Source organism: Aedes albopictus, chromosome 2 (assembly GCF_035046485.1).
Source record: "Aedes albopictus strain Foshan chromosome 2, AalbF5, whole genome shotgun sequence".
In the NCBI taxonomy this organism is placed as follows: domain Eukaryota; kingdom Metazoa; phylum Arthropoda; class Insecta; order Diptera; family Culicidae; genus Aedes; species Aedes albopictus.
Genome location: NC_085137.1, coordinates 505,941,247 through 505,968,674, shown reverse-complemented (window position 1 = coordinate 505,968,674; position 27,428 = coordinate 505,941,247). Strand labels below are relative to the sequence as shown.

The 27,428-nt window shown below is 40.7% G+C and overlaps 1 protein-coding gene across 1 annotated transcript in view; it reads left to right on the top strand.

Annotated features, from left to right (window-relative positions):
* The window catches only part of LOC109410364 (BAI1-associated protein 3), a 400,368-nt gene that overhangs the window by 185,807 nt on the left and 187,133 nt on the right, over nt 1-27,428 (top strand). The window contains exons 5-6 of the mRNA XM_062854498.1: nt 15,798-16,035; nt 20,840-20,863. Coding sequence (XP_062710482.1) covers nt 15,798-16,035; nt 20,840-20,863 — 262 coding nt within the window. The remainder of the gene's footprint in view (nt 1-15,797; nt 16,036-20,839; nt 20,864-27,428) is intronic.

The window sequence follows — 27,428 nt, the reverse complement described above, 5'->3', positions numbered from 1 at the left end:
TGCGACGAATCAGGGTGCGATCTTCTCGAAACCCGGGCTAAACAAAGAACATACTGGAGAGTATCTTGTAGGCAGCGCTCAGTAGTGTGATCGCGTGATTGAGCCCGCTGTAATCCAACCTGTCGCCCTTTTTGTAAATGGGACACACGATATACCTTCCATCCATTCCTCCGGTAATACGTTCTCCTCCCACATCTTGGTAATGACCCGGCGTAGTGTTCTTATCAGTGCTTCTTCATCGTATTTTGGAAGCTCGCTTGGTAGTTGATCTGCTCCAGCAGTTCCAGCCAGCCAATCTCCTCATCAATCTCTTGGAGGATAGGAACCAGAAATCTTTTTCTTTCGCACGTACCCCTGGATCTGTTACCACGCCACCTTCGGTGCTTGCAAAGTCGCCGTTGAGGTGCCCGTGCCCATCCTAGTACTGTCGCCACCTCTCGACCTCCTCACGTTCGCTCTTGAAAAGATTCCCGTGATTGACTCGATCCATGGGCTTTAGGCACAAAGCCTCTTGGCGAGCGGTTCAGCTTCTCGTTGAACTTCCGCGTGTTCGTAGCGCGGTACAGCTCTCCATCGCTTCGCGATCTTGTTCTTCCTGCTGGCGCTTCTTCCTCCGGACGACTGAGTTCTGCCTGTTCCGCGCCTGTCTATAACAAGCCTCATTTGCACTCGTACGGTGATGCAACATTCGCGCCCATGTTGTATTCTTCTTGTTTTTCAACTGTTCACATTCGCCATCATACCAGTCGTTTCTGTAATTCAGAGTCGCGAAGCCTAGTTCTGTAGCCAAGGCGGATCGGATGTTTCTCCATCCATCTTCAAGTGTAGCTGCGCCAAGCGGGTGTACAGCTTTGCCACCGTTCCAAATGCTCTGGCAATAATGTCCATGTCGTCCGCAAAGCACATAAATTGGCCGGATTTTGTGAAAATCGTTCCCCGGCTTTTGAGCCCGGCTCGTAATCACCTTGTCGCAGTCCCCGGCGAGATTCGCATGAACTGGATAGTTCACCCGAAACCCTTACGCAGTTTTGCACACCGTCCATCGTTACTTTAATCAGTCTGGTCAGCTTCCCAGGAAAGTCGTTTTCGTCCATGATTCTCCATAGCTCTCGATACTGCCAATACTGCGGTCGATACTGCCGGCTTGATAATTTCCCACGAACTCATTCGTTTTAGGTGACAGACGATGGAAGATGATCTGGGATAGCACTTTGTAGGCAGTATTCAAAATAGTGATCTCACATTCCAAATGGTTGCCTTTCTTGTGAATGGGGCAGATTACCCTTTCCTTCCATTCCTCCGGTAGCTGTTCGGTTTCCCAGATCCTGACTATCAGCCGATGCAGCCAGGTGGCCAACTTTTCTGGGCCTATCTTGATGAGTTCAGCTGCGATACCATCCTTACCAGCCGCTTTGTTGGTTTTGAGCTGATGAATGGTATCCTTAACTTCCCTCAGCGTGAGAGTTGGTTCATTTCCGTCCTCCGATGCACTGGCATCATCGTTTCCTCAGTTGCCGTGGGCTCCCGCGCCTACGTTCTTTACGCCGTTCAGGTGCTGGTCGAAGTACTGCTTCCACCTTTCTATCACCTCACATCCGTCCGTCAAAAGGGCCTCCGTCTTTATCCCTGCATATTTCGGCTCGCGGCATGAAGCCGTTGCGGGATGCGTTGAGCTTCTGATAGAGCTTCCGCGTTTCTTGGGAACGGCACAGCAGTTCCATTTCTTCACACTCCGCTTTATCCAGGAGGCGCATTTTCTCCCGAAAGAAGCGAGTCTGCTGTTTCCACTTCTGTTTGTAACGTTCCACGTTCTGTCGGGTCCCTTGCTGCAGCATTACCGCCCTCGCTCTTCTCCTCCAAAACCATTCTGCACTCTTTGTCGAACCATTCGTTCCGTCGATTCCATTCCACGTACCTGATGGTGCTCTCGGCTGCGTCGTTGATGGCTGCTTTCACTGTACTCCAGCAGTTCTCTAGAGGGGCCTCATCGAGCTCGCCCTCGTCTGGCAACGTGGCCTCGAGATTCTGCGCGTATGCTGAGGCGACATCCGGTTGTTTTAGTCGCTCTAAGTTGTACCGTGGTGGTCGACGTTACCGTACATTGTTGATAACGGAGAGTTTTGGGCGCAGCTTGACCATCACCAGATAGTGGTCGGAGTCGATGTTGGCGCCACGGTCCTGACGTCGATAATGTCGAAGAAGTGCCGTCCGACAATCAGAACGTGGTCGATTTGAGATTTCGTCTGCTGTGGTGATTTCCAGGTTTAACGATAAGTGTAGCTATGTTGGAAAAAGGTGCTACGTATGGCCATATCTTTGGAGGCGGCGAAATCAATGAACCGTAGGCCGTTTTCGTTCGTCTTCGTACTCGTGTTCGAGCTGCGCGTAAAATGCGTCCTTGTCATCATCAGTTCCGGAGTGTGGGCTGTGCACGTTTATTATGCTGAAGTTGAAGAATCGGCCCTTGATCCTCAACCTGCACATTCTTTCGTCGATCGGTCACCAACCGATCACGCGCCTCTGCATATCACCCATCACGATGAGAGCTGTTCCCAGCTCGCGTGTGTTGCCGCAGCTCTGGTAGATGGTATGATTACCTCTAAACGTTCGCACCATGGACCTGTACAACACACCCAGGGATGCCATATATACAGATTTATCTGTATTATACAGAATTTTGAGCAGCCGTACAGATTTCGTTTTATATGAAATACAGATTTTTGAGCAAGGGGGGTAATTTTATTTTTGTATGGGATACAGATTTTTCTCCTAAATTTTGTATGGGATACAGATTTTTGGAAAAATTGATACAGATTTTTTTTAAAAATCATCTGGCATCCCTGAACACACCTCCTGCAACGCTACGATGCTGAACCTGCGGTCCTTCAGTAGATCGGCGAGTATGCGGGTGCTCCCAATGAAGTTGAGAGATCGGCAGTTCCACGTATCGAGTTTCCAATCGCAAGTCCATTTTGTTCGCTTTAGTTGTTGCCGTTGGTCTCGGTTCGTATTATTCTGTTGCTGATTTTCCGTTACAATGGTTTTTTTTACGGCTGGCTCGTAGGGCCTGACACCAACCCCCTCCTTTCCGGAGGACCATAGAGCACAGTTGAGCTTAGAGTCCTTCCCTGGCACTCGGACGTGACGTACATCAGCCGCCCCTAACATGGGGATCAGACGCTGTTGTGAGCCGCTCCTCCTGGAGAACAGACGCTCAGGTTTGCCGAAGCAACCCCCCCCCCCTTCCCTGTCAGCCTACGACCAAAGTTCCTACCGGGGTTAGTTACCCGATCTTCCATAAAGTTGCTCATAGTTTCCGGCCGGTACAACGAGGAGGTAAGGATAGGAGTTGCTGGGCAGAGGCTAGTGGATCACAATGGGATCTGAATTGCGCAGCTGCAGCATACCCAGCCTTTACCGTGCCCTCTGTTACCTTAATTTTCGATTTTATTCAATCATTTAAGTTAGTGCAATTCCGAAAAATATTACCAATGCCTAATCTAATGTCCAGTCTAATGCATAATTCATAATTATGATACAAAATCTTTAAAAATAGAAATTCAAATAAATGGCAGACATTCTTGATTCTTAAAAGCCGCGAAACAAGACTAATAAACCCAAAACCGAAAATCTCCTGTAAGTCATCGAAGGTCCATAAAAATTGCACTAAACCCGTTAATCATATTTGAATTTCATTTCGTTTTGATCACACTACTTCGTGCCACCATCGCCGCCACTCCAACGAAATCGACGGTGACATACCAAATCGAGCATCCACTTTCCACTCCTTGAGCGCATAGTGCTAGTGCTGGTGTTGCTCCTGCTGCTATAGCAGCATCTCAGTAGTGCTATAGAGTGCCAAAGCAATGAAAATTTATGTTCAAAAGCCATTTCATCCATTGGAAAATAATAGAGTCTGTCGCCACCACCACCACCGCCCATTGTGGCGGGTGGAGATGGAACGAGAGCGGATGGCAGTTGCCTGTACCAACTTTCACCAAATAGGATTTTCCACTCGTGCAATTTTTATTCGTCGTCAGGCGGTGCTTTCGGGATCATTCATTCATTTTTTTGTGGGCTTATATCACCATCCAACACCTGGCTGCTGCTGGCAGCCAGGGCGAAAAACAACAATCGTTGAAAAACACTGGGGAAAAAAGGAACAAGGACCGGAAAATTCAATTCGGCGTTTCCTGGCAACATGTAAGAGTGAATGCGGTAGGGCACCTAGCATTGTTTAATTTTAGTTTGAAAATAAAAAAGATAGAATTCGAAAGTAAACAATGATTGTTGTAGGATTGAGGTTTAATACTAAGTACACGATGTTCCCTTTTCACTTCATGATTTGCAATATTTATCCGCTGTACTTCTATCGTTTATTCTAGTTTAGTTCTAATCTTAATTCACTATATCGTTTAATTTGTTCGTTTCTTTTTCTAAGTAGTGGTGGACTTTTTTACCCCAATCTTGTATTGTGTTCATTCGGCGGTCCCATTCAGCATACATCAATTTTCTGTATGGCTGTTGAGCCAGTTGCCATTGCTACACGACTGCGGGATGAAATGGGAAATTAAATTGACATCAACCGTTGCTTCTCTGTCCTGGATGACGTCCAGAGAAGGAAAAAAAATACGCGAAACCTCAAGAGGACGACGAAGAATGATGAAGAGCTATAGAGCAGCAACGGTCGTCGTCGTCGTCATAGAATGCCAGAACGGTTGAAGTCGTTAGAAAGCTATTAGATTCTCTGTTTAGATTTTCAGATGAGGAAGAATGCAAGCTAATGGTGTTTTGAAGAAGCTGGCTACAGTCAGTGCGGTTGTGGCTGAAATTGCTGACCCAACTCGTTAGAAGCAGAGGTAGTTTCAGATTTTTACTGCAAATAGAAAAGTGTCTTCCCTGGAATCTCGAAGTTTTATGGTGTTTTCGTCAGATGGAATAGTACAATGCAAAGACGCGAATGCAAAGGCACTGTTAGCTTTGAAATCAGACTGATATGCTTCCAGAGTGCTTTACAGTCTTCACTGAGAATCTATCGTCGGATCAGAATTTTAAAAAATACGTTTTAGCTGTGGTCTTTCGACTGCAAAAGACGAAAGCCTTACCATAGTACACGTAATACCCAAACTACCTAAACTTGAGTTCATTTGACGCAATGCTATAATGTAGTTTGGCCCAATAAGTCAAAATTTGAGTAAATCGATTTAACTCATGCAAGGTGAATTGCCTTTACCTCCAGCTATAAAATATACCTCCTATTCGACCTTAAATCCCCCTTATTTTAGTCAAGTTTGAGTAAAGTTGCATTTACCCAAAATTAGTTTATTGGGCTCAAGTATCGCCGTTGGATACACACATCTCAATTTGTTTTCGATAACATCGGTGAGGGAGAGACGAGAAACAACCTAATTTTGGGTAACTAGTTTATTCGATTTACACAATTTAGGGTAAAATCGACCCACAAATTAGGTAGTTTGGATTTTTCATGTAAGAATTCCTCCAGAAATTCCTTCAATAACACAGCGCAACATTTTTTTGTGTCAAGAGCAAACTTATGTGTCTCTGACAGATTTTGGGCCGCTGAATCCGAATTCGGACTCAGATTTGCTCGAGCACGTCACAATTTTGAGCTGTACCTCAATTTATAGGGCAAAAAATGCGATTTTGGGCTTTTTTTGACTGCAAGCCATTAAGCATGGAAATATTTTTTTGAAGCATTCAAGAAGTAAATAGGTTAATTAACATCTAAATTAACGACTCATGCAAAATAGTTCGTTTTACCAAATCACATTTGATAGATTGAAGCATTTTATGTTAGTATGTAAACTTGCATGCAACTTTTGGAGGGTGATTTATATGGGAAATATCGTACCTAACATAAATCCCTTAAATCTATCAAATTTGAAACGAAATATTTTGCATGCGTCGTTAATTTAGATGTTAATTGACCAATTTATCCTTTGTTTGGTTAACAAAAATATTTCCATGTTTAATGGCTTGCAGTCAAAAAAGCCCAAAATCGCATATTTTGCCCTATAAATTGAGGTATAGCTCAAAATTGTGACGTGCTGGAGCAAATTTGAGTCCGGATTCGGATTCAGCGGCCCAAAATCTGTCAGAAACACATAAGTTTGCTCTTAAGACAGACCAAAAGTAATTTTTTGTTACGCTGTGTAACTATACAAGCCAATCTTCCTTGGATTATACCAGAAGTTCCTCCGGTGATTCCTCCAGAAATTCAAGCTGAGATCCGCCAAGAAATTGCAACTGTGGTTCTACCAGCATTTTCTCCCAAGACTCCTCGAGGGATTCTTACTTTAATAGATCGGAGAGTTCTTCTAGGGATTTCTCGCTGAACTGCTTCATGAATTTTTGCTGGCATTATTCATGGCAATATATCGGACATTATTCCAGAAGCTCTTCCAGTGAATCCTCTTCGAATTCCATCTGAGGGTTTATCCAGGGATTCCTCCAGTAATTTCTCATGTAATTCCTCCAGAAGCTTCTCATGACCATCCTCCAGAAATTCCAGTAAGAATTCCTCAAGCAATTATTCCTGCTTTTTCCAGCTATTCTTGCTAGGTCTGCTCCAGAAACTCTAACTGTGAAACATCCAAAATTCTGCTAGGGATTTTTCTAGAGCCTTCTCCTGGCTTTTTTGCTGGGAAGCTTCCAGCCAATATTTCTGGAATTCTGCGGAAATTCCTTCGCTTGTTCTTCCAGAGATTTCTCCAAGGTCTTATCCAGGAAATCCTCCTGAGATGTCATCCAAAGAATCCTCCACAAATTCCTCAAGGAAATTCTGCAGAAACTCCTCGTGGCTAGACCTGTGCGCCGCCGCGCCACGCCGCCGACACTTTTTGTCTCACGCCGACGCCGACCGATGTATCGGCGGCGCGCCATACGCCGCTGTTTATCACGCCACCGATTTTCATTTTTCACGCCGGTGATCAGCGCACAAACAAAATTAAGTTTACATAAAGTTGAGATAAAAAAAAATCTCACTATCATAAAAGTTTGATTACAATAACTGATTTCTCAACTCTCAGAACACACATTCACATCTCTCCAGAAGTTTTTTCTTCCAGAAGGATTCAGTGATGCCTCCAGGAGATCCTCCTAGGATTCCTCCAGAAAATTCTACAGGGATGCCTCCAAGATGATTTTTTTAGAAGATCTCAGGAAGATCTCGACAGAAGTAACTTCAGAAATTTATTTAGAGAATTCAAAGATGCCTCCTAGAGATACATCAGAGATTCATCCAGAAGAAGATCCTTCAGGGATTCTCATAGGAGGTCCTTCAGCGATTAGTCTGAGAGTTCCTTCATGGATTCCTTCAGAAGTTCCTTCAGGAGTTCCTACAGGAGTTTCTTTGGGAACTAGTCCGGGAGTTTCCTCAGAGATACCTCCAGGAGATCCTTCAAAAATTCCTGGAATTTGTTCGAGAATTCCTCCTGAAATTTCTTCGGAGATTCCTCTTGGAAATACTTCGGGATGCCTAGAGATTTTTTATTCAGAGATTTTTTCAGGAGTTCATTTAAGGATTGCTCTACAAGTTCCTTCGGTGATCTCTCAGGGATCACCCTAATAGCTCCAGGAGGATTCAGGGATGCCCCCAGGTGTTTATTAGGAATTACTTCAGAAGTTCCCTAAGCTGTTTCAACGGGAGTTCTTTCATGTATCCTTCCAGAAGTCCATTTAAAGATTATTTTAGAAGGATTCATAAATGCCACCTGGAGATCCATCAAGATTCCCGTGAGAAGTTTCTTCATTAGTTCCTGCAGGAGGTCTTTAGAAATTAGTCCCCCATTCCATCAGAGATTTCTCCAGGAGTTTCAGGGATTCTTACAGATGTTTCTTCAGAAATCCCTCCTGAATTTCTTCAGGGATTCCTACAGAAGTTCCTTCAGAGAATCTTATACGAAGATCCAAGGATACCTATATAAGAGTTCCTTCCAAGATTCCTTCAGGATTCCTTAGGGGATTTCACGAGAAGTTCCTTTAGGAATTCTTCCAGGGATCGCTCCTGGGGTTCCTTCAGATTGTAGGTTGAGATTGAGATTTTTCCAGAAAGACTCACGGATGCCTCCAGCAGTTACATCAAAGATATCTCCAGAAGCTCAATCAGAAATTCCTACAGGAATTGCTGTAGGGAATCTTGTAGGAGTTTCTTCATTAATTCCCTTAGGATCATAACTAGGCATATCTCCAGGATATTCTTGAGGGATCTTTCATGGAGTTTCCACAAGAATTCCTCAAGGATTTCCTTCTGGAAATCTTTAGAGGAATTCTTTAGAGAATACCTCCTGTAAATCCTTTCCCCTACTCGGAAAGATCCGCTGGAAATCCTTCGAGGGCTCCGCCTGGAAATCCTTTGGATATTCCTACCGGAATACTTTCGAGCATTTTCCTGGAATCCCTGCAAGGATTTCTCCTGCATTTTTTTGAGGATTCCTCCTAGACTTCCTTCATTGGTTCCCCTGGACTTCCTTTAAAGATTCCACCTGGCCTTTTTCCTGGAATTCTTTCGGGGATTCCTCTTGGAATTCCTCCGGAGATTCTTGCTAGATTTTCTTTCGGGGTTCTCTCCTAGACATCCTTCGTGGATTCCGCCAGCAACTCTTTCGGGGATTCCTTCTAATATTCCGTCAAATTTCTTTAGTGATTCCTCTTAGAATTCCTTCGGAGATTGCACCTGGATTCCTTATGGAGTTCCTCCAGGGATTTTTCCTGCATTTTATTCAGGGATTCCTAGAATTCATTCTGGAATGTCTCCTGGAATTCCTTCGGGTATTCCTCCTGGATATCCTTCATGGATCCATCCTGAAATTTCTCCAGGGTTTCCTCCTGGAATTTCTTTGATGGTTTCTCTTAGAATTCCTTCGGAGATTCCTTCTGGATTGGTTCAGGTATTCCTCATGGAATTCCTTCAGGAGCCTTTCTGAAATTCCTTTGGGGTTTTCTTCTGGAATTGCTTCATTGATTTCTCCTAGAATTCCTTCGGGGATTCCTCCTGGACTTCCTATGGGGATTCCTCCTGAAAATACTTCGAGTATTCCGCTTGGAAATGCTTCGGAAATTCCTCCCAGATTTTCTGCAGGCGCTCCTCCTGGGATTTCTGCAGGGATTTCTCCTGTAATTTCTTCGGGGATTTCTCCTGGACTTCCTTCAGGGATTTCTCCTGGGCTTCCCTCGGGGACTCCTCCTGAAACTCCTTCAGGGATACCTCCTGGATTTCATTCGAAGATTCCTCATTAAAACCCTTCGGGGATTCCTCCTAGAGCTCCTTCGCGGATTGCTCCTGGAATTCTTTCGGGAATTCCTCCGGAACTTTCTTCGAGGATTCCTTCTGAAATTTCTTCGGGGATTCCTCCTAATATTCCGTCGGGGATTCCACCTGAAATTTCTACGAGAATTTCTCTTAGAATTTCTTCGGGGATTCTTCCTGGAATTCTTTCGGGTTCTCCCCTTCGAATTCCTGCGGGTACTCCTCCTAGAATTATATCAGGGGTTTCTCATGGAATTCCTATGAGGGTTCCTACGAGAATTGGGTTGTTTAGTGAATAAATTATTGATATTTTCTGTAGCCTAATCGAAAGAGCTCATTTTTATGAGCATAACGTCATTTTATTGGATTCAATATCTTTATTTTGATTGTTAAATTTACAAAACAGTTTTATTTTCGTGAATAGAATGACAGTTCAATCGATAAAGTGACAGTTTGACCCGAACAAAAAAAATCCCATACATACTTTAAATGCATTTTAAAAATAGTTCCCGGACTCCAAAAATTATGAAATTTTGGATTTCGACTAATTTTTGGGCGGAGAATCCGATTATGAAATAGTCCGGATACTCCTAAAGAACCCAATTCCACCTGGATACATTTCGATGATTCCTCCTAGAAATACTTTGAGGATTTCTTCTCGAATTTAAAAAAAATCTGGAATTTCTTTGGGGCTTCCTCCTGGACTTCCTCCATCAAATCCTTCTGGGATTTTTCGGTGGTTCCTCTTGATATTCCATCGTGGATTCCTCCCTGAATTCCACCGGAATTTCCTTCTGGAATTCCTTTGGTGATTCCTCTTTGATTTCCTTCGGAGATTCTTCCTGAAATTCGTTCAAAAATTCCTCATGGAATTACTCCAGGATTCCTTCTGGAATTCTGTCGGTATTTCCTTCTTTAATTTCTTTGGTGATTTCTCCTAGAACTCTTTCGGAAATTTTTCCTAGTATTCGACGATTCTTCCTTCTTGAATTTCTTTGGAGATTCCTCCTGGATTTCCTATGGGGATTCTTCTTAGAATTCCTCCAGAGGTCCACTTTGAAGAATTCGCTTGTAATTCCTCCGAAGATTCCTCCCGGAATTCCTGCGGAGGTGCTCTCTCGGATTCCTGCAAGGATTTCTCCTGTAATTTCTTCGGGGATTCTTTCTAGACTTCCTTCGAGGGTTCCTCCTAAAATTCATTGCAAGGTTTCCTCCTGGAATTCCTCCGGTGATTCTTCCTAGAATTCCTTCAAGAAGTTCTCCTGAAATTCTATCGGGGATTTCTCTTGGAATTTCTTTGGAGATTCCTTCTATAGTAATTTCGGATATTCCTCTTAAAATTCCTTCAGGGGTTTCCCTTGAGGGGTTCTTCCTTCGAGGATTCTTCTTAAAATTCCTTAGGAATTCCCTCTTGGGAGTCCTTTGGTGATTCCTCTTTGAATTTATTCGGAGATTCCTCCTAGATTTTTTTCGGGGATCCTTCCTCCGGGAATTCCTCTTAGAATTCCTTCGGGGATTCTTCCTAAAATTCCTTCGGAGTTTCCTGCTGGAATTCTTATGGGCTTCCTCCTGGAATTCCTTTGAGGTTTCCCCATGGAATTTATTCGGAAATTCGGCTTAGTATTCTCTCAGGAATTTCCTCCTAGAAATCCGTTGGGGATTCCTCTCGAATTTCTTTTGAAATTCCCGCTGGGATTCCGTAGAAGATTACTATTGGAATTCCTTTAGAAATTCCTGCTGTATGTAATTCCCTTAGGATTCCTGCTTGAATTATTTCGGGGAATCTTCCTGGATTTTCTTCTGAAGTTCCTCGAATACTTCAATCAGGGATTTGTTCGGAATTTTCTGCAGGAATCTCTAAAAGAGATGCTTGAACCGCCAGAAATTCCGGCAGAAGTTTCTACAGGGTTTCAAACAGCAGTTTCTGCAGAGATTAGTTCAGAATTTTCTTCATGGATTGCTTCAGAAGTATCATTTAAGCTCCTCCTAGGATTCCATCTGAGATTCCTCCTTGAAATCATTAGGAGATTCCTTAGTGTAAATAGTGTGACCTTATTATCAAGTTTGATTGCTTCTGAAGGTTCTGAGACAACCAAAAACTGTAGCAATCAATATGTTATTGCCCTTCATTTGCATTGGAGTAATGCAATATGCATAACATTTAGGATACCGGTAATGTATCAATATTCCTTTCCAATTATAAATATTTGTTATCCCTAACCTCGAAACAGCCGCGAGTACTTCGGCTCCTCAAACTTTTAGTATTATGGCTGTTGACAATTTGAAAAATGTAAACAACGTCAAAACAAAAATGTATAAATCATTTCGGCTCTATTATGTCCATGTGGCGCCCGAGCCTTCCAAATAAACGAATAAGTAAATAAAAGTGTCTAAGTAGGTCTAACGGTAGTGATGGACCCGTACAGAAATAAAAAAAGGTACACTCAGCGAAAAAAACTAGCGAAATTCATCGAAATACCTTATGAAAATTTGCTATAACTAATTCTTATGGATGACATAAGAATACCTTATGAAAATTGATCGTGCTTGCTATGACAAATTTCATAAGACAGACTTATGAAAAGAACAAAAAAATCTTAAAATGATGCAGACTGGATTTGATCCATGAACGTCGGGATCACCGAGCCCGTGTTTTATCCACACGGCTACCGACGCTTGAGAATACCATGTTGCTAAACATGGTCTTATGGAAATCTAAAGGTTATTTAGCTGAGTGTATTCATTCTAACGTAATAGTTAATGTCATCAATAATGGTCATGTTCTTTGCTTTGCCTAATATGGTCAAATTTTGGTAACGCCGATTCACGCCGCCGAAATCTGCCACCGGCGTGACACCGATGACGCCGCCGCCGCCGGCCAAAAATGGCCCTCACGCCACCGCCGAGTAAAATATAGTCGGCGCACAGGTCTACTCGTGGCCTTACTTCAAGGATTCCTCAAACATCTCCCCATGCGGTTCGTCCAGAAATTTTTCTCTAGATATTATAACTATTGTACCTCCAAGAGGTTGTAGTGAATCCTTCAGGAATTTATCCTGGCATTCTTGCTGGATTTTTTTACCGGGACTTTTCTTGGTATTCGAGGTATATTTTCAAGAATTTTTCCTCTAGGCAATCCTGATGAGCTTTCTCTAGAAATTCCTGTATTTCTTTTTCCGGGATTCTTTTAGGGATTGTCGTAAGAATTTCTTCTGAGATTTCTTCCAAAACTCTTGCTGGGTGATTCAAGGCAAGCTTGAGAGGATTCTTCCAAAAGTTCATTCGGAGTTTCCTCCAGAAATTTAAGTCTTGGATTTTTACGAAAGTTGCTCGTGGGATATCTCCTGGAACTCTTCTGACCTGAGCTTGTGTTGGGATTCCACTAGCGAAACTTCCAGAAATGCCTTTGGTGATTCTTTTAAAGGTTTTTCTAAAGGCTCATCTACTTAGTAATTCCTACAAAATTTTTCCGTGATATTGCTCCAGGAACTCCTTTTGGCCGGCCAACAGGAAATCCATCTGAAGGAATCCCTTGGGGTTGGTAACAGAAGGGTTAACACGTCATGTAATTACGTTTATATCTATAAATGGAACTGGAAATGGGGTAAAAAAGTAGAATGGGGTAATGGGGTAACGGTTCAAGACGTTTCGATGCGATTCAGAGCTTTTCTCGGGCGTTTAGCGAGACTTTTGACGCTCTCGAGTGAGTTTCTCGAAGGTTTCTGGAGACTTTCAGAGACATTTCATAGCGTTTCAATACGTTTCTGGGCATTTTAAGATATTTCGGAGCGGTTTTCAGAGGATCTCATGAGAGTTACAAAAAAGTTCCAACGCGTTTCAATGTGTTTTGATGCGTTTGGGGGCGCTTCATGAGGTTTCAGGGGGGGGGTCTTACTGAGCTTCAGTGGCTCTTAGGTTGATTTCACAAAGATTTCTGTGGATTTCAAAGGCGTTTCAAAGGCTTTTAGGGGACTTCAGGAGCTCTCTGGTGAATTGCACGGAGATTACATGGGAGTTTAAGAGCTGTTTCAAAGCATATAAAGCATTTCAATGCATTTCAGGGCATTTCAGGAGGTTTCTTTGAGTTCCCCAAACAGATAACTCCCCACTTGACAGCACATGGTTGCATGAGGCTATGCAAGCATAAATTGCATTAACAAAAGATAGATTATTAATTACGCTTGTAAATCACATGGCCCAAGCTCCAGGGAGTTCTAGGATACTCCTTTAAAACCATAGAACCCACCACTTGATAGAATACAGATTCTTGGGGCTGTAAGAGTATGAACCTCATTCAGAAAGCTCTTAGATACTTAGATACAGTAGCTCTCGTAGATTCGATTACCCTTACTGAAGGAAGTTCTCAAGGAAGTCATTGAACTCACCACTTGATAGACCATAGTAACCTGCGGCTCTGTGAATATGAACTTTAGTCATTAAGCTCTTAGAGACAGCCAAATACCTTGGTAGATCCGATGACCTATACTCAATGAAGTTCTAGAGATCTTCAACCAGACAGTGAACTCACTATTTGACAACACATAGTAACACAAGTAGTAACACGAGTTTGTGTAAGCATAAATTAAATGCATAATACTTCAATGGATCACTGATAACACTAGTAGATCAGATTACCTAAACTCTAGGGCGTTCTCGGATACTCCTAGACAATCATAGAATGTAAGACTTAATAGAACATAGATGGCAGAGGCTGTGTGATTATGAACCTTATTCATAGTCCTAACAGATATAACTAGTAGCTCTCACGAATTCGATGATATTTACTCAAGGGAGACCCTTAAAAAACTTTGAACTCACCACTCAATAGATCATAGCTACTTGAGACAATGTGAGTTTGTACCTTAGTCATTAAGCTCTTAGAGACAACCCAATACGTTGGTAGATCCGATGACCTATACTCAAGGGAGTTCTTGGAGTTCCTTAAACGGAAAATGAAGTCACCACTTGAAAGCAGATAGTTGCTTAGGGCTGTGCAGGCATGAATTTAATTCATAATGGTCCAATAGATCGTTGATTACGCTAGTAGATCAGATGGCATAAACTCCAGGGAGTTGTCGGATACTCTAAAACTTTTAACGCCGTAAGCACCACTTACTCTTAATTCTGCATTGTTTTACCGTAAACCAACTTCATCCTTAACCAACTACTCTGAACATAATCAAATTCCATTTGGGTAACATTACCTTAACGGAGGGATCCAAATAGATTTAACCTAAATGGAGGTGTTAATGTGTTGAGTATGTGAGGTTTGGAGGTCTGCCACGTCATATTGCTGGTCAATGCGGGGAAGGTGGAGGAAGTGATGACGCAGTACGCTTGTCCATAGTAGACAGTATATTTCACTGCGTCTACGTAACCCAAGTAACATTTTTTAGACAAAATTTAATAGACTAGAAGAGGTTCTTAAAACCGTCTTAAACCCAAAATAAAAGGTATCAGATTTTACGACACATTTGAAAATCTCTACAAGACTAATGGGTCATCAAAAGGTTACTTGGGAAGTTCATGCTGGAAACAGGCGCCTAGTGTATGAAACAATGGCAATGGGAGGAGTTTAACCCCCAAAACCCCTCCCTTGTGCACGGGCTTGGCTGGGATGTCAGTGACTTCAGGAGAGGGTTGACGTTGGTAAAGGGAAAGATTACTCTAACGGTGATGCGACACAGTACGGTGGTTGACAAACGTGAAGGCGTGATATGATAGATTGACTCTGTACTGTGAAGTTGAAAAGAAGGGTAACAGATTATTCAGCCCGTTACTGGTTCTAGCGATGGTTATGAGCTATGACTACATGAGTTGTAGAGAAGAGTTAGAATGTAAATAAAAAGATATAAAGTAGGAACTAAGGATCAGGCCAGGGATTGAACCCAAAACCTTTTCGGTAACCTCTAGACAACCAAGCCCGTTAGTTTAGCTTAAAAAAAAACCTTATGACATCATTCCTCTTCAACTTAAGTTCAAGATGAGATGCTTTAATGACATAGAATATAACATTCCGACACACTGCTACTCGTAACCACATGCGCTCATAAAACAGCTGAATTACACAGATTCCAACTACAAAACCGTAAAAGGACATGATGAAACCGGAAACCCATTATTCCTCCCAGTCTCCCGGTAGGAGGACATTTCCGGCTCATGGCCGGTTGGCCACCGAGTGCAACAATGTTATCTTTTCCCAGCCATAATGCTTTTAGCGAAATTGAATCATCCAATTACTTAGTTCACTGCATCTTCTGCCTATGGAACAAGAAGAAGAAGCACACACCGCAAGAAACGCCATCCCGAAGAGGCAGTTATTTAAAACTGCGTTGGTCTAATTTCGCGTGCTCCTACTTCCTGGATATTTTTATCTAGCAGGGAAGCTGTTATCATTTTTTTTCGACTTTCCATGTTGTGTAGGCACATTGCCGTTCAGTAAAGTGTAACCAGAGAGCCTGTGCAATTTCAAGAACCATACTCAACGTGCACTCTTTCCGTGTCTTTTTTTCTCTCCTCTGTTCAACAGCGTCCAGGAGAATGACGGTTCCTATTTCGAAAGCTTCACTGCCCTGTCGTGGAAGAACGAAAACCGACGGATGTCGGCGGTCCGAGCGGTGGAAACCCGCGCCGAGGTGCTGCCGGAAAACGATAACGACCGGCTGCTGGAGGACGACATCGAACGGTCCGAGCAGAAGGAGCATCTCTATCTGGACGTGCTGTACGCGATTGCCAATACGGTGGGCGCTCCCGCGCCAGGAGGACAGGTAACTCTCGATACAGTTTTCCTTTCTGGTTCCCCTTGTTTCGTTTCTCGTTTATCCCCTGTTTGATCGCCGATCGAACCCCAGCGAGAAGTGGCACCCACAATGGCAGGCAATTCGCCTCCGTTGTGTGTCGTAAACCCATCGAAGGATTGCTTCGAGCAGTCACGTTCCCTCCGAAAGCAGTGGTTCTCAATTTACTGTTAGGTTCCTGATACAAGACACAGAACACAACTGATTAACAACTTGCTTAAGTGCAACCCCATGAATTTCTGTGAGCATGCATCCAGAAATTCTTCCGTTAATTCATCCAAAAAATATTCAATGGAATCGTCCAGAAGCTTCACTGAACTTACTCCAGAATATCATCCAGATTTTTTTCCGGGGATTTCTCAAGGAGTTCCCTGGAGATTTCTCCATCATCCAGGAATTATTGAAGGAATCACCAGAGTAATTCCAGGAGGAATCCCCGGAGGGATTTCTGATTTCTCCAGGAAATTTCTGATGAGATCTCCAGGGGATCTCTGGGGGAATTGGATTTCTTCAGAAATCGTCCAGGGGAATTTCTGAAGAAATACCTGGGAGGATTCCAGGATCTCCTAGCAGAAACCCTGAGAATTTTTTTTAGAGGAGTTCTTGAAGGACTTCCTATATGAATCCATGAGGGTGTTTCTAGAGGTATCCCCAAGGGAATTTATAAAGGAATCTTTGAGGGAATTCCTAGAGAAATCCCTGAGAAAACTCGTAGAGGAATCCCCGAAGGAATTTCTGGAGGAATCTCCGAGGTAATTCCTAGAGAAATTTCATCAGGGATTCGTTTAGGAAGTTCCTCAGAGATTCCTTTAGGAATTTCCCCAGGGATTCCTCCAGGAACTCCCTCAGGGATTCCTGTGGAAACTTCCTTATGCATTCCTCAAGGAACTTCCTCAGAGATTCCTCAAGAAACTCTCTCACGGATTCCTCCATTATTCCCTAAGGGATTTCTTTATCTAAGCATTTCTTCAACGGTTCCTATAGGAATCCCCTAAGGGAACTTTTTTAAGGACTTGTCTTAGAACTTCCTCAGGGATCCTTCTAGCATTTCTAGGAAAAGTTCTTCTGGGATTTCTTCAGGAATTTTCCAATTATTTCACCACCCAAAAACTTCTATCGAGACTATTGTGGTAATCTGTTGAAATATTCAGGAGATTTTCGAAGCTTCCTTCTAGTAATTGTTCAACAATGTTTCATGAAGTCTCTTGTTAATTTTTATTCTAAAATTCTCCACCAAAGTTCAGAAGAATTATTTTCGAAGGTTTGTTCAATCATTTCAGGAATATCACTGTAAGGATCCTCAAGCAATTTTCTCAGAAACTCTTTCAGAAATTTACCCAGCAGCTTCTCCAAGATTTTCCTCATAAATTCTGTTAAAAAAAATCAGGGTTTTCCCTAGAATGCCATCAAGTATTCCTCAGAGATTTCTGCAGCCATTTCCCCAGAATACCCATTTGAAAATGCCCCAAGTAATTCTTTCAGGAATTTTCCCAAAAATCCTTTCAAAAGTATCTCTAAGGAGTTTCTCCAAAAGTTTTCCAGGAAATTTCTCCAGTAAACTTCTTCAGAAAATTCCTCCCTAATTTTCCCCCGGAATTCTTTCAGGAAGTTTTTCAGAAATTTCTCCACGATATTTTCTAGAAATACCTTCAAGAACTTCCCACAGATTCCTCCAGGAATTTCCTCATGATTTCATTCAAAAGTTTACCCAGAAGCTCCTTCAAAATTTTCTCAGGTATTCTGTCGGAAACTTCCACATATTCCTTCAAGATTTCTCCAATGATACCTGCACAAATTTCCCAAGGATTTCCAATAGGAAAGGCCTTTAGGAATTTCCCCAGAAATTCTTCCAGAAATATCCTCATAAACTCTTTAAGAAATTTCCCCGTAAATCCCTTCAGAAGTAAGGATTTTGCCACATTTTTTGCGGAAATTAATTCAGGAGTTTCTCTAATAATTTTCCATAGTATTTTTTCAGAATTTTATCCAGGAGCTCCTCCAAGAACTTCTTCAGCAATCCTGTTAAGAATTTCCTCAGGAATTTCTCCAGACACTACTCATGTATTCCCCAGAGATTATTTCAAAAATTTCCTCATGATTTGTATTAGGAACTTCTAAAGAAAGTCTTTCTGATAATCCCCAGGATTTTTTTCCAGTAAGTTTCTCAAAGATTCCTCCATGAAACATCCAAAAAGTTTCTAGAGGAATATTTCCAGAAATCCTTTAAAGAATTCTTCCAAGATTCCATCAGGAACTTTCTGAAATTTCCTAATAAAATAGTTGAGGAATTTTCCCGAAACCCTCATTAGAATGTTTCCCCAATAATTCTTTCAATTTTTTTTCCTGAAATTCCTTCTGGAATTTCCCCAGAAATTTCTTCAGAAATTCCTTCACTAACTACTATAGGAATTTCTCCAAGATTATCTTCATACACTTCCCCAAGAATTTCTTCAAGAATTCCTTCAGAAATTCTTTCGGAAATTTCCTCAGGAATCCTCTCAGGAAGTTTCCCCGGAAATTAACTCAAGAATAACCCCATCGCACCCCCCAAATTTCTTCCAAGGTTTTGTTCATATTTTTTTTCAGAAGTTCTTTGAAAAACTTCTCCAAGAATTTCTCCAGAAATTCTACAAGACTTGCACAGAGATTCATTATGAAATTTTCATTAAAAATGTCCATAGAAATAATTTCACAGATTTCCCCACAAATTCCTTCTAAAATTATCTTAGGATTACCACAAGAAATACTTTATGGTTTTTCCCAGAAATTCGTTCAGGAATTCCTCTAGGATTTTTTTTCAGAAATTCATCTAGCAATTACATCACAAATTTCATTATGACTCACTCCAGGAAATTTCCCAGGAATTTCTCCAAGAATTTCCTCAGAAATTCCTCCAAAAATTTCTCGAGAGTTCTTCAGGAATATCACCAGGTTTTTCATTACAAAAAATAAACTAAATTCTCGCAGGAATTCCCCTAAGAATTTCTCCTGAAATTCATCTAATATTACCCTAAGTATTTTGTCATAAATATCCCCAGGAATTCCTTCAAGCTATCCATAATGAAATTCAAAAGGAACTCTTATAGAACTACCTTGGGAATTTTTTCGGGATATTTCCCAGGAGCTTCTCCAGGTATTTCCCAGAAATTTCTTCACCAATCCAAGAGAGATTCATTCTGAAAAATCTCCAGGATTTCCAATAGCAAATATCTCCATGTTTTTGTTTTTTGCAATAATTTCCTAGGAAATGTCCTCAGGATTTCCTTCAGAAATTTCCCCAGGATTTCCATAAAAATTCCATCTGCTATTTCTCCAGGAACTTCTTCAGAAACTTCCCCGGTAGTTCAACTTGAAATGTCCTCAGGAATTCCTTCAGGATTGCCATTCTTCAGAAGTTTTTCTACGAATTCCTCAAGGAGCTTCGCCAGGAGTTCATTCAGGAATTCCTGTAAGAATTATTTCAGGAATTCGTCTAGGAGATATTTCAGAAATGTTCGGGATAAATGTTGGACTCGTGCTGAAAAAATCAACTTTTTGCAACTAGTCACATAAATAACTATTATATATTGAGAAAGTGAAAGTTGGGGTGGAATTTCTGGATAAAACCTTGTTGAAAGAAGCCCGTTAGTAACCCCAGTGGAATTGCAAAGATTTCTTGAAGGACTTCTAAAATAAACTCCTGCATGAATCCAGGTAGAAACCACAGAAGTGTATAGAAAACTCAGATATATTTTCTGTGTTTTACTTTGAAATTCATGGAGAAATTACATAAGCAATTTAAAATAACAATCTCAGATTGAAACCGAGGAAATCTCAGTGACCAAATGGGGCGTAAATCACGCGCCTATGGATAACAAGATGCATGAAGTGAGCAACATTGCACTCTAAAATAATTTCCCTAAAATTACACGAAAAATAAAACTTCCTATGAAAAATAAATAAAAATAAAAATATTTCAGCAATAATCAAAAAACCCAAAATATTTCATCCTTAAAAATCAATTTTTCGAATAGGCTTCCTAGAAAAATATAAAAGTATGGAGATGTTTAAAAACAAAAATTAGAAAAATCAAAATATTCATTTTTCCAAAATTGAGAATTCAACAGAATCATCTTCAAAGTCATGTTTAAATCGGTTTTAAATGACGAAATATTATGTTTAGATGAAAATCAAAAATTTGAGTATATGAGGGTTAAAAAAAGAACAAAAATCGATTTCAAATCACCAACCTTATATGGAAAGTGGAAAAAATAAGGCTGTCGAACCATGCTACACTAAAATGATTATCAACATACAGATGTTAACTAGTGTAGTAAAAAGTGTTTTTTTTTATTCACATACATTGAACTATCAGGTGTTATCTGGAACACCCATTGCAGAAATTGAGAACCCCTGTCTTCGATTCCACTTTTTTATGTGACACATGCCCCACTCGTTTGACCTTTCTCACTCTCGTAAAACAACGCAATATAGACAGCACCATCCCCCTGTGTCGTAAAAATGCTATCATCTGTTCTATTTTCTCGTTCTTTCTCTTTCTCTCTATCTCACTGTTTCTCACCTGTGGACTGTCACCGTGTCACTACTGTACTTCTACCTTCCTTCTGAATGTGTTACACACTATTGAAAACAATCAAAACAAAAAAAAAACTGCACCGCCTATCGTGTGACCACGCACCACAACCACCTCTCCGTTCTGACACGTGCGTATGGCGCGTGTTTCTCAACCAAACGGCCAACTCACCGCACACAAACCGGCCGTCCGAACCGGTAGTACAGCGAAAAGAAGTGGCTGCAAGTAAATATACTTATATCTAGGATATCCGACTGTTATTGTACAATACACATTTTAGCTCACCTACACAGCAGATGCGACCGAATAAAAAGATGTTCATTCCATTTCATTTCCCATCAGCTTCAGGTTTCGATTACGAAGGAATGACAAAATTTTAAAAAAATAAAAAATGACGACCACTGTTGAATTAAAGAATGAAATCAAATTTTTACAAAGCATTCCACAATGATATAGATAAAAATAAAGTTTTTGCAAATTGACAAATTTTAAATTAGTGAATTATAATTCAGATGCAACAACTTTTCAAATAATAACTGACTTCGCCAGCATCTTGTTGCGATTAAAAAGCGTTCGTACATCAAAATCGCAAAAGAATACTGGAAATATTGTGTTATTGTATATTTTTGTTATTCCATTGTAATCGAAATGGCCACACATTTCCCCAGCTTGCGTTCAAATGAGCACATTCGTAATATGAGACGCTTTCATTCTTTTGATTTTGATCATCGTCGTCGTCACCACACTGACTATCACATTGGGAACACGATAAAAGTTCCGCACACGTCACCATTTCACTAACTGCTCGAGCTAGCATATGCTCACTGCTTCCAACTGTATCAGCAAACCATCATACTGCGTACTGTAGCTGTAGGTTAGGTACCTACCCACATATATGGCTGCCATTAGATGGAGGAGAATATCGAAACACCATTCGAGACATAATCCGATTCCGGTCGATTGCAGTTAACCAACAACCTAGCAGCAAGGATGCTGATACTCCTCTGGATGAACAAACAAGAAGGAAATAGCTGGGATGTAGGATCGATTTAACGGATCTGCCGGAAGGGATTAACTGTGCGGTGTGTGTGGCATTATTGTCTTGTGTGCGCAAAAACGATGGACAATCTTGTTTGCAAATGTTTCGCATTTACTTTTATGCTAGTCATTTACTTTTCACTTAGATGCAAACATGAATAACCTATATTTTTGAAGATCATTTGAATGGTTATTTCAGTCATACCTCGAAATAACGTAACTACATTTTTATTTTCGTTACGTTTTGTCAAAGTTACGTTATATCGAAGATATTGTTTTCAAATTTTGTTTTAAATATATATTTTGAAAAGAAAATTACGATAAACATCAATTAACCCTCTAATACCCAACCCCGCTTTTAGACGGGGTATAGTTTGAGCATTTTTGTAAATTTTGTTTCGTGGAAAATCAAAATTTTTAAATTTTTGGCTGATATTTGGGACTGTTTTGTATATTTCAAACCGTATTTACATTTCGTTTAAATCATTGAAAAACTGTTGTTTTAGTCATCTTCTAGAAGTCATTGTTAATTTTGTATTGAATCGCTATAATTAATATATTTTAAATTTTTCCCAAATCATACTATCGTAGTTTTATAGTTTAAGCGAATCGAATACACTCTAAAATTATTTTCCCTAAAATTACACGGAAAATAAAATTTGCTATGAAAAAAATTTAAAATAATAATATTTTAACAATAATCATAAAATCTCAAAATGTTTTCATTTAAAAAAATCCGTACCCCAAATAGGCATCCAGAAAAAATATTAAACTGTGGGGATGTTCAAAAATAAAAATTAGAAAAATCAAAAACTGAAATTCAAGAAATCGAGAATTAAAAAGAATCACCTTCCAAAACATGTTTAAATCGATTTTAGACGACGAAAAATGATATTTGGATCAAAATCAAAAATTTGGGTATTAGAGGGTTAACAGTGATTTCCAGCCTTTCTTACTTATTTTTTTCATCTTAGTATTTCACATATTTTGAAAATATGTAAAAACACAGAGTCAAATTCATAGAATGTATATTAAACCAATATGTATAAACCAAGACTCTTTACTTTATTTTATCTGAATCTGGTCAAAAATCAATCGTTATCTGTTGCTGTGATTACATATAAGAAATCTTACCAGCAGGTAGCGCTGGGGTGTACATCATTTCAATTAATGACTGCTGCAATTGCTACAAAGTTTTTTGATATGATTCTTCCAGCAATATCACCTGTGATTTCCCAAGGAATTTCAGTGATTTTTTCAAGGATTGATTATGTCATTACTCTAAAATTTTCTACTGGGATTTCTTTAGTCATTCCTGCTAGGATCTCTCTGTTTTGCCTTTCTCGTACACCAAGGTGTACCGAAAGGCTATATGTTCACTCCAAAAACGAAATTTTGATAGAGCCCCCGGAGGGGCAAGTGTTATATACCAATCGACTCAGCTCGACGAGTTGAGATGATGTCTGTGTGTGTGTGTGTGTGTGTATGTATGTGTGTGCGTATGTGTGTGTGTGTGTGTGTGTGTGTGTATGTATGTGTGTGCGTATGTGTGTGTGTGTGTGTGTGTGTGTGTGTGTGTGTGTGTGTGTGTGTGTGTGTGTGTGTGTGTGTGTGTGTGTGTGTGTGTGTGTGTGTGTGTGTGTGTACCCCTGGAAGTGGCCAGACAAGAAATTGCAACAAACCCATACATGCTGCGCATCAAACTGTGGCATTTTCGATAACTTGATGAATGGTTAGCAAGAAAATAGTCTCGGACCATATCTAAACCGGTAGTGTTCCGGAACCGGTTCCGGGTGTCCCGCCGGATGTGGCCAAATATAATTATGAGCCAAACCCATGCATGCGACACATCAAAGCGTGGCATTTTTGATAACCTAATGAATGGTTAACAAGAAAATAGCCTCAGACCATATCTGAACCGGTAGTATTCCGGAACCGGTTCTGGATGTCCCGCCGGATGTGGCCAAATATAATAGTGAATCAAACCCATGCATGCGATACATCAAAGGGCGGCTTTTTTGATAACCTAAAGAATGACTTAAGGGCAAAGTCTTCGGTATACCAATCCGTGTGGTCAATTAATGATTTTTAATGAAACTCAACGTACATATGTACAGATGGATATATTATTAGTAAAATTGCGAAAAAATCCACAGCTCAGGTGAGATTTGAACTCACGACCCTTATACGCTAGACAAGTGCTTTTCCAACTAAGCTACCGAGCCAATTAATGACACGGCATTTTGGTTGGTACAAGGTAATTCCAATCTCATCGATCATGCTTCATCTTTCCCTTAAATTTCACCGCAAATATATCCATCTCTTATGTACACATGCATGAAGAGCGATGCGATTTATTTACTGTTGAAACTGTTTGCCTAACTTTCAGGCGTCTCTTCATCACCGACTGTGGTGAGGAAGAACAATTGAAACCTGGTAGGCGACCAACGTGTCGTTCGCACTCTTTCATATACGACAGATTACTACAGAAGAGGTAGAAGCTCGAATATGACTTAAGGGCAAAGTCTTCGGTATACCAATCCGTGTGGTCAATTAATGATTTTTAATGAAACTCAACGTACATATGTACAGATGGATATATTATTAGTAAAATTGCGAAAAAATCCACAGCTCAGGTGAGATTTGAACTCACGACCCTTATACGCTAGACAAGTGCTTTTCCAACTAAGCTACCGAGCCAATTAATGACACGGCATTTTGGTTGGTACAAGGTAATTCCAATCTCATCGATCATGCTTCATCTTTCCCTTAAATTTCACCGCAAATATATCCATCTCTTATGTACACATGCATGAAGAGCGATGCGATTTATTTACTGTTGAAACTGTTTGCCTAACTTTCAGGCGTCTCTTCATCACCGACTGTGGTGAGGAAGAACAATTGAAACCTGGTAGGCGACCAACGTGTCGTTCGCACTCTTTCATATACGACAGATTACTACAGAAGAGGTAGAAGCTCGAATATGACTTAAGGGCAAAGTCTTCGGTATACCAATCCGTGTGGTCAATTAATGATTTTTAATGAAACTCAACGTACATATGTACAGATGGATATATTATTAGTAAAATTGCGAAAAAATCCACAGCTCAGGTGAGATTTGAACTCACGACCCTTATACGCTAGACAAGTGCTTTTCCAACTAAGCTACCGAGCCAATTAATGACACGGCATTTTGGTTGGTACAAGGTAATTCCAATCTCATCGATCATGCTTCATCTTTCCCTTAAATTTCACCGCAAATATATCCATCTCTTATGTACACATGCATGAAGAGCGATGCGATTTATTTACTGTTGAAACTGTTTGCCTAACTTTCAGGCGTCTCTTCATCACCGACTGTGGTGAGGAAGAACAATTGAAACCTGGTAGGCGACCAACGTGTCGTTCGCACTCTTTCATATACGACAGATTACTACAGAAGAGGTAGAAGCTCGAATATGACTTAAGGGCAAAGTCTTCGGTATACCAATCCGTGTGGTCAATTAATGATTTTTAATGAAACTCAACGTACATATGTACAGGTTTCAATTGTTCTTCCTCACCACAGTCGGTGATGAAGAGACGCCTGAAAGTTAGGCAAACAGTTTCAACAGTAAATAAATCGCATCGCTCTTCATGCATGTGTACATAAGAGATGGATATATTTGCGGTGAAATTTAAGGGAAAGATGAAGCATGATCGATGAGATTGGAATTACCTTGTACCAACCAAAATGCCGTGTCATTAATTGGCTCGGTAGCTTAGTTGGAAAAGCACTTGTCTAGCGTATAAGGGTCGTGAGTTCAAATCTCACCTGAGCTGTGGATTTTTTCGCAATTTTACTAATAATATATCCATCTGTACATATGTACGTTGAGTTTCATTAAAAATCATTAATTGACCACACGGATTGGTATACCGAAGACTTTGCCCTTAAGTCATATTCGAGCTTCTACCTCTTCTGTAGTAATCTGTCGTATATGAAAGAGTGCGAACGACACGTTGGTCGCCTACCAGGTTTCAATTGTTCTTCCTCACCACAGTCGGTGATGAAGAGACGCCTGAAAGTTAGGCAAACAGTTTCAACAGTAAATAAATCGCATCGCTCTTCATGCATGTGTACATAAGAGATGGATATATTTGCGGTGAAATTTAAGGGAAAGATGAAGCATGATCGATGAGATTGGAATTACCTTGTACCAACCAAAATGCCGTGTCATTAATTGGCTCGGTAGCTTAGTTGGAAAAGCACTTGTCTAGCGTATAAGGGTCGTGAGTTCAAATCTCACCTGAGCTGTGGATTTTTTCGCAATTTTACTAATAATATATCCATCTGTACATATGTACGTTGAGTTTCATTAAAAATCATTAATTGACCACACGGATTGGTATACCGAAGACTTTGCCCTTAAGTCATATTCGAGCTTCTACCTCTTCTGTAGTAATCTGTCGTATATGAAAGAGTGCGAACGACACGTTGGTCGCCTACCAGGTTTCAATTGTTCTTCCTCACCACAGTCGGTGATGAAGAGACGCCTGAAAGTTAGGCAAACAGTTTCAACAGTAAATAAATCGCATCGCTCTTCATGCATGTGTACATAAGAGATGGATATATTTGCGGTGAAATTTAAGGGAAAGATGAAGCATGATCGATGAGATTGGAATTACCTTGTACCAACCAAAATGCCGTGTCATTAATTGGCTCGGTAGCTTAGTTGGAAAAGCACTTGTCTAGCGTATAAGGGTCGTGAGTTCAAATCTCACCTGAGCTGTGGATTTTTTCGCAATTTTACTAATAATATATCCATCTGTACATATGTACGTTGAGTTTCATTAAAAACCTAAAGAATGTTTAACAAGAAAATAGCCTAAGACCATATCTGAACCGGTAGTGTTCTGGAACCGGTTCCGGGAGTCCCGCCGGATGTGGCCAATTATAATTATGAGCCAAACCCATGCATTCGACACATCAAAGCGCGGTTTTTTTGATAACCTGATGAAAGATTAGCAAGAAAATAGTCTCAGACTATATCTGAACCTGTAGTGTTCCGAAACCGGTTCCGGATGTCCCGCCTTATGTGGCAAAATATAATAGTAAACCTAACCCATGCATGCAATATATCAAAGCGCGGCGTTTTCGATAACTTAATCAATGGTTGGCAAGAAAATAATCTCAGATCATATCTGAACCGGTTCGGATGTCCCGCTGGATGTGACCAAATATAAAAGTGAACCAAACTCATGCATGCGACACTTCAATTCACGGCTTTTCGAATAACCTAATGACCGGTTATCAAAGAAGTAGGCTAAGACCACATTAGGGACTGCTGATAGTGCCGCAGCCTGATAAAATTGAACCAAAGCCATGCATCAAAGCGCTGCTGTTTTAATAGGCTTATGAAATTAGCAAGAAAATAGTCTTATACCATATCTGAACCGGTAAAGTTCCGGATGTCCCACTGGAAGTGTCCAAATATAATAGTGAACCAAAACCATGCTTGCGAGCGACACGTGAATTCGCGGCTGTTTGGACAACCCGATAACAATTGGCAATAAATAGTTGCAGACCATATTTGGGACAACTGGTAGTGTTGTGTACGTGGTTAAGGGTGTCTTGCCGAAAGTGGCCAAATGTAAAAGAGAACTAAACCAATATTCGCGACACATCAAATGGTTTTTAAGGTATCCTGATGAACAGTTAACAAGAAAAAAATCTCAGATCATACTTGGGAAAACTAGTAGTATCCTGGAA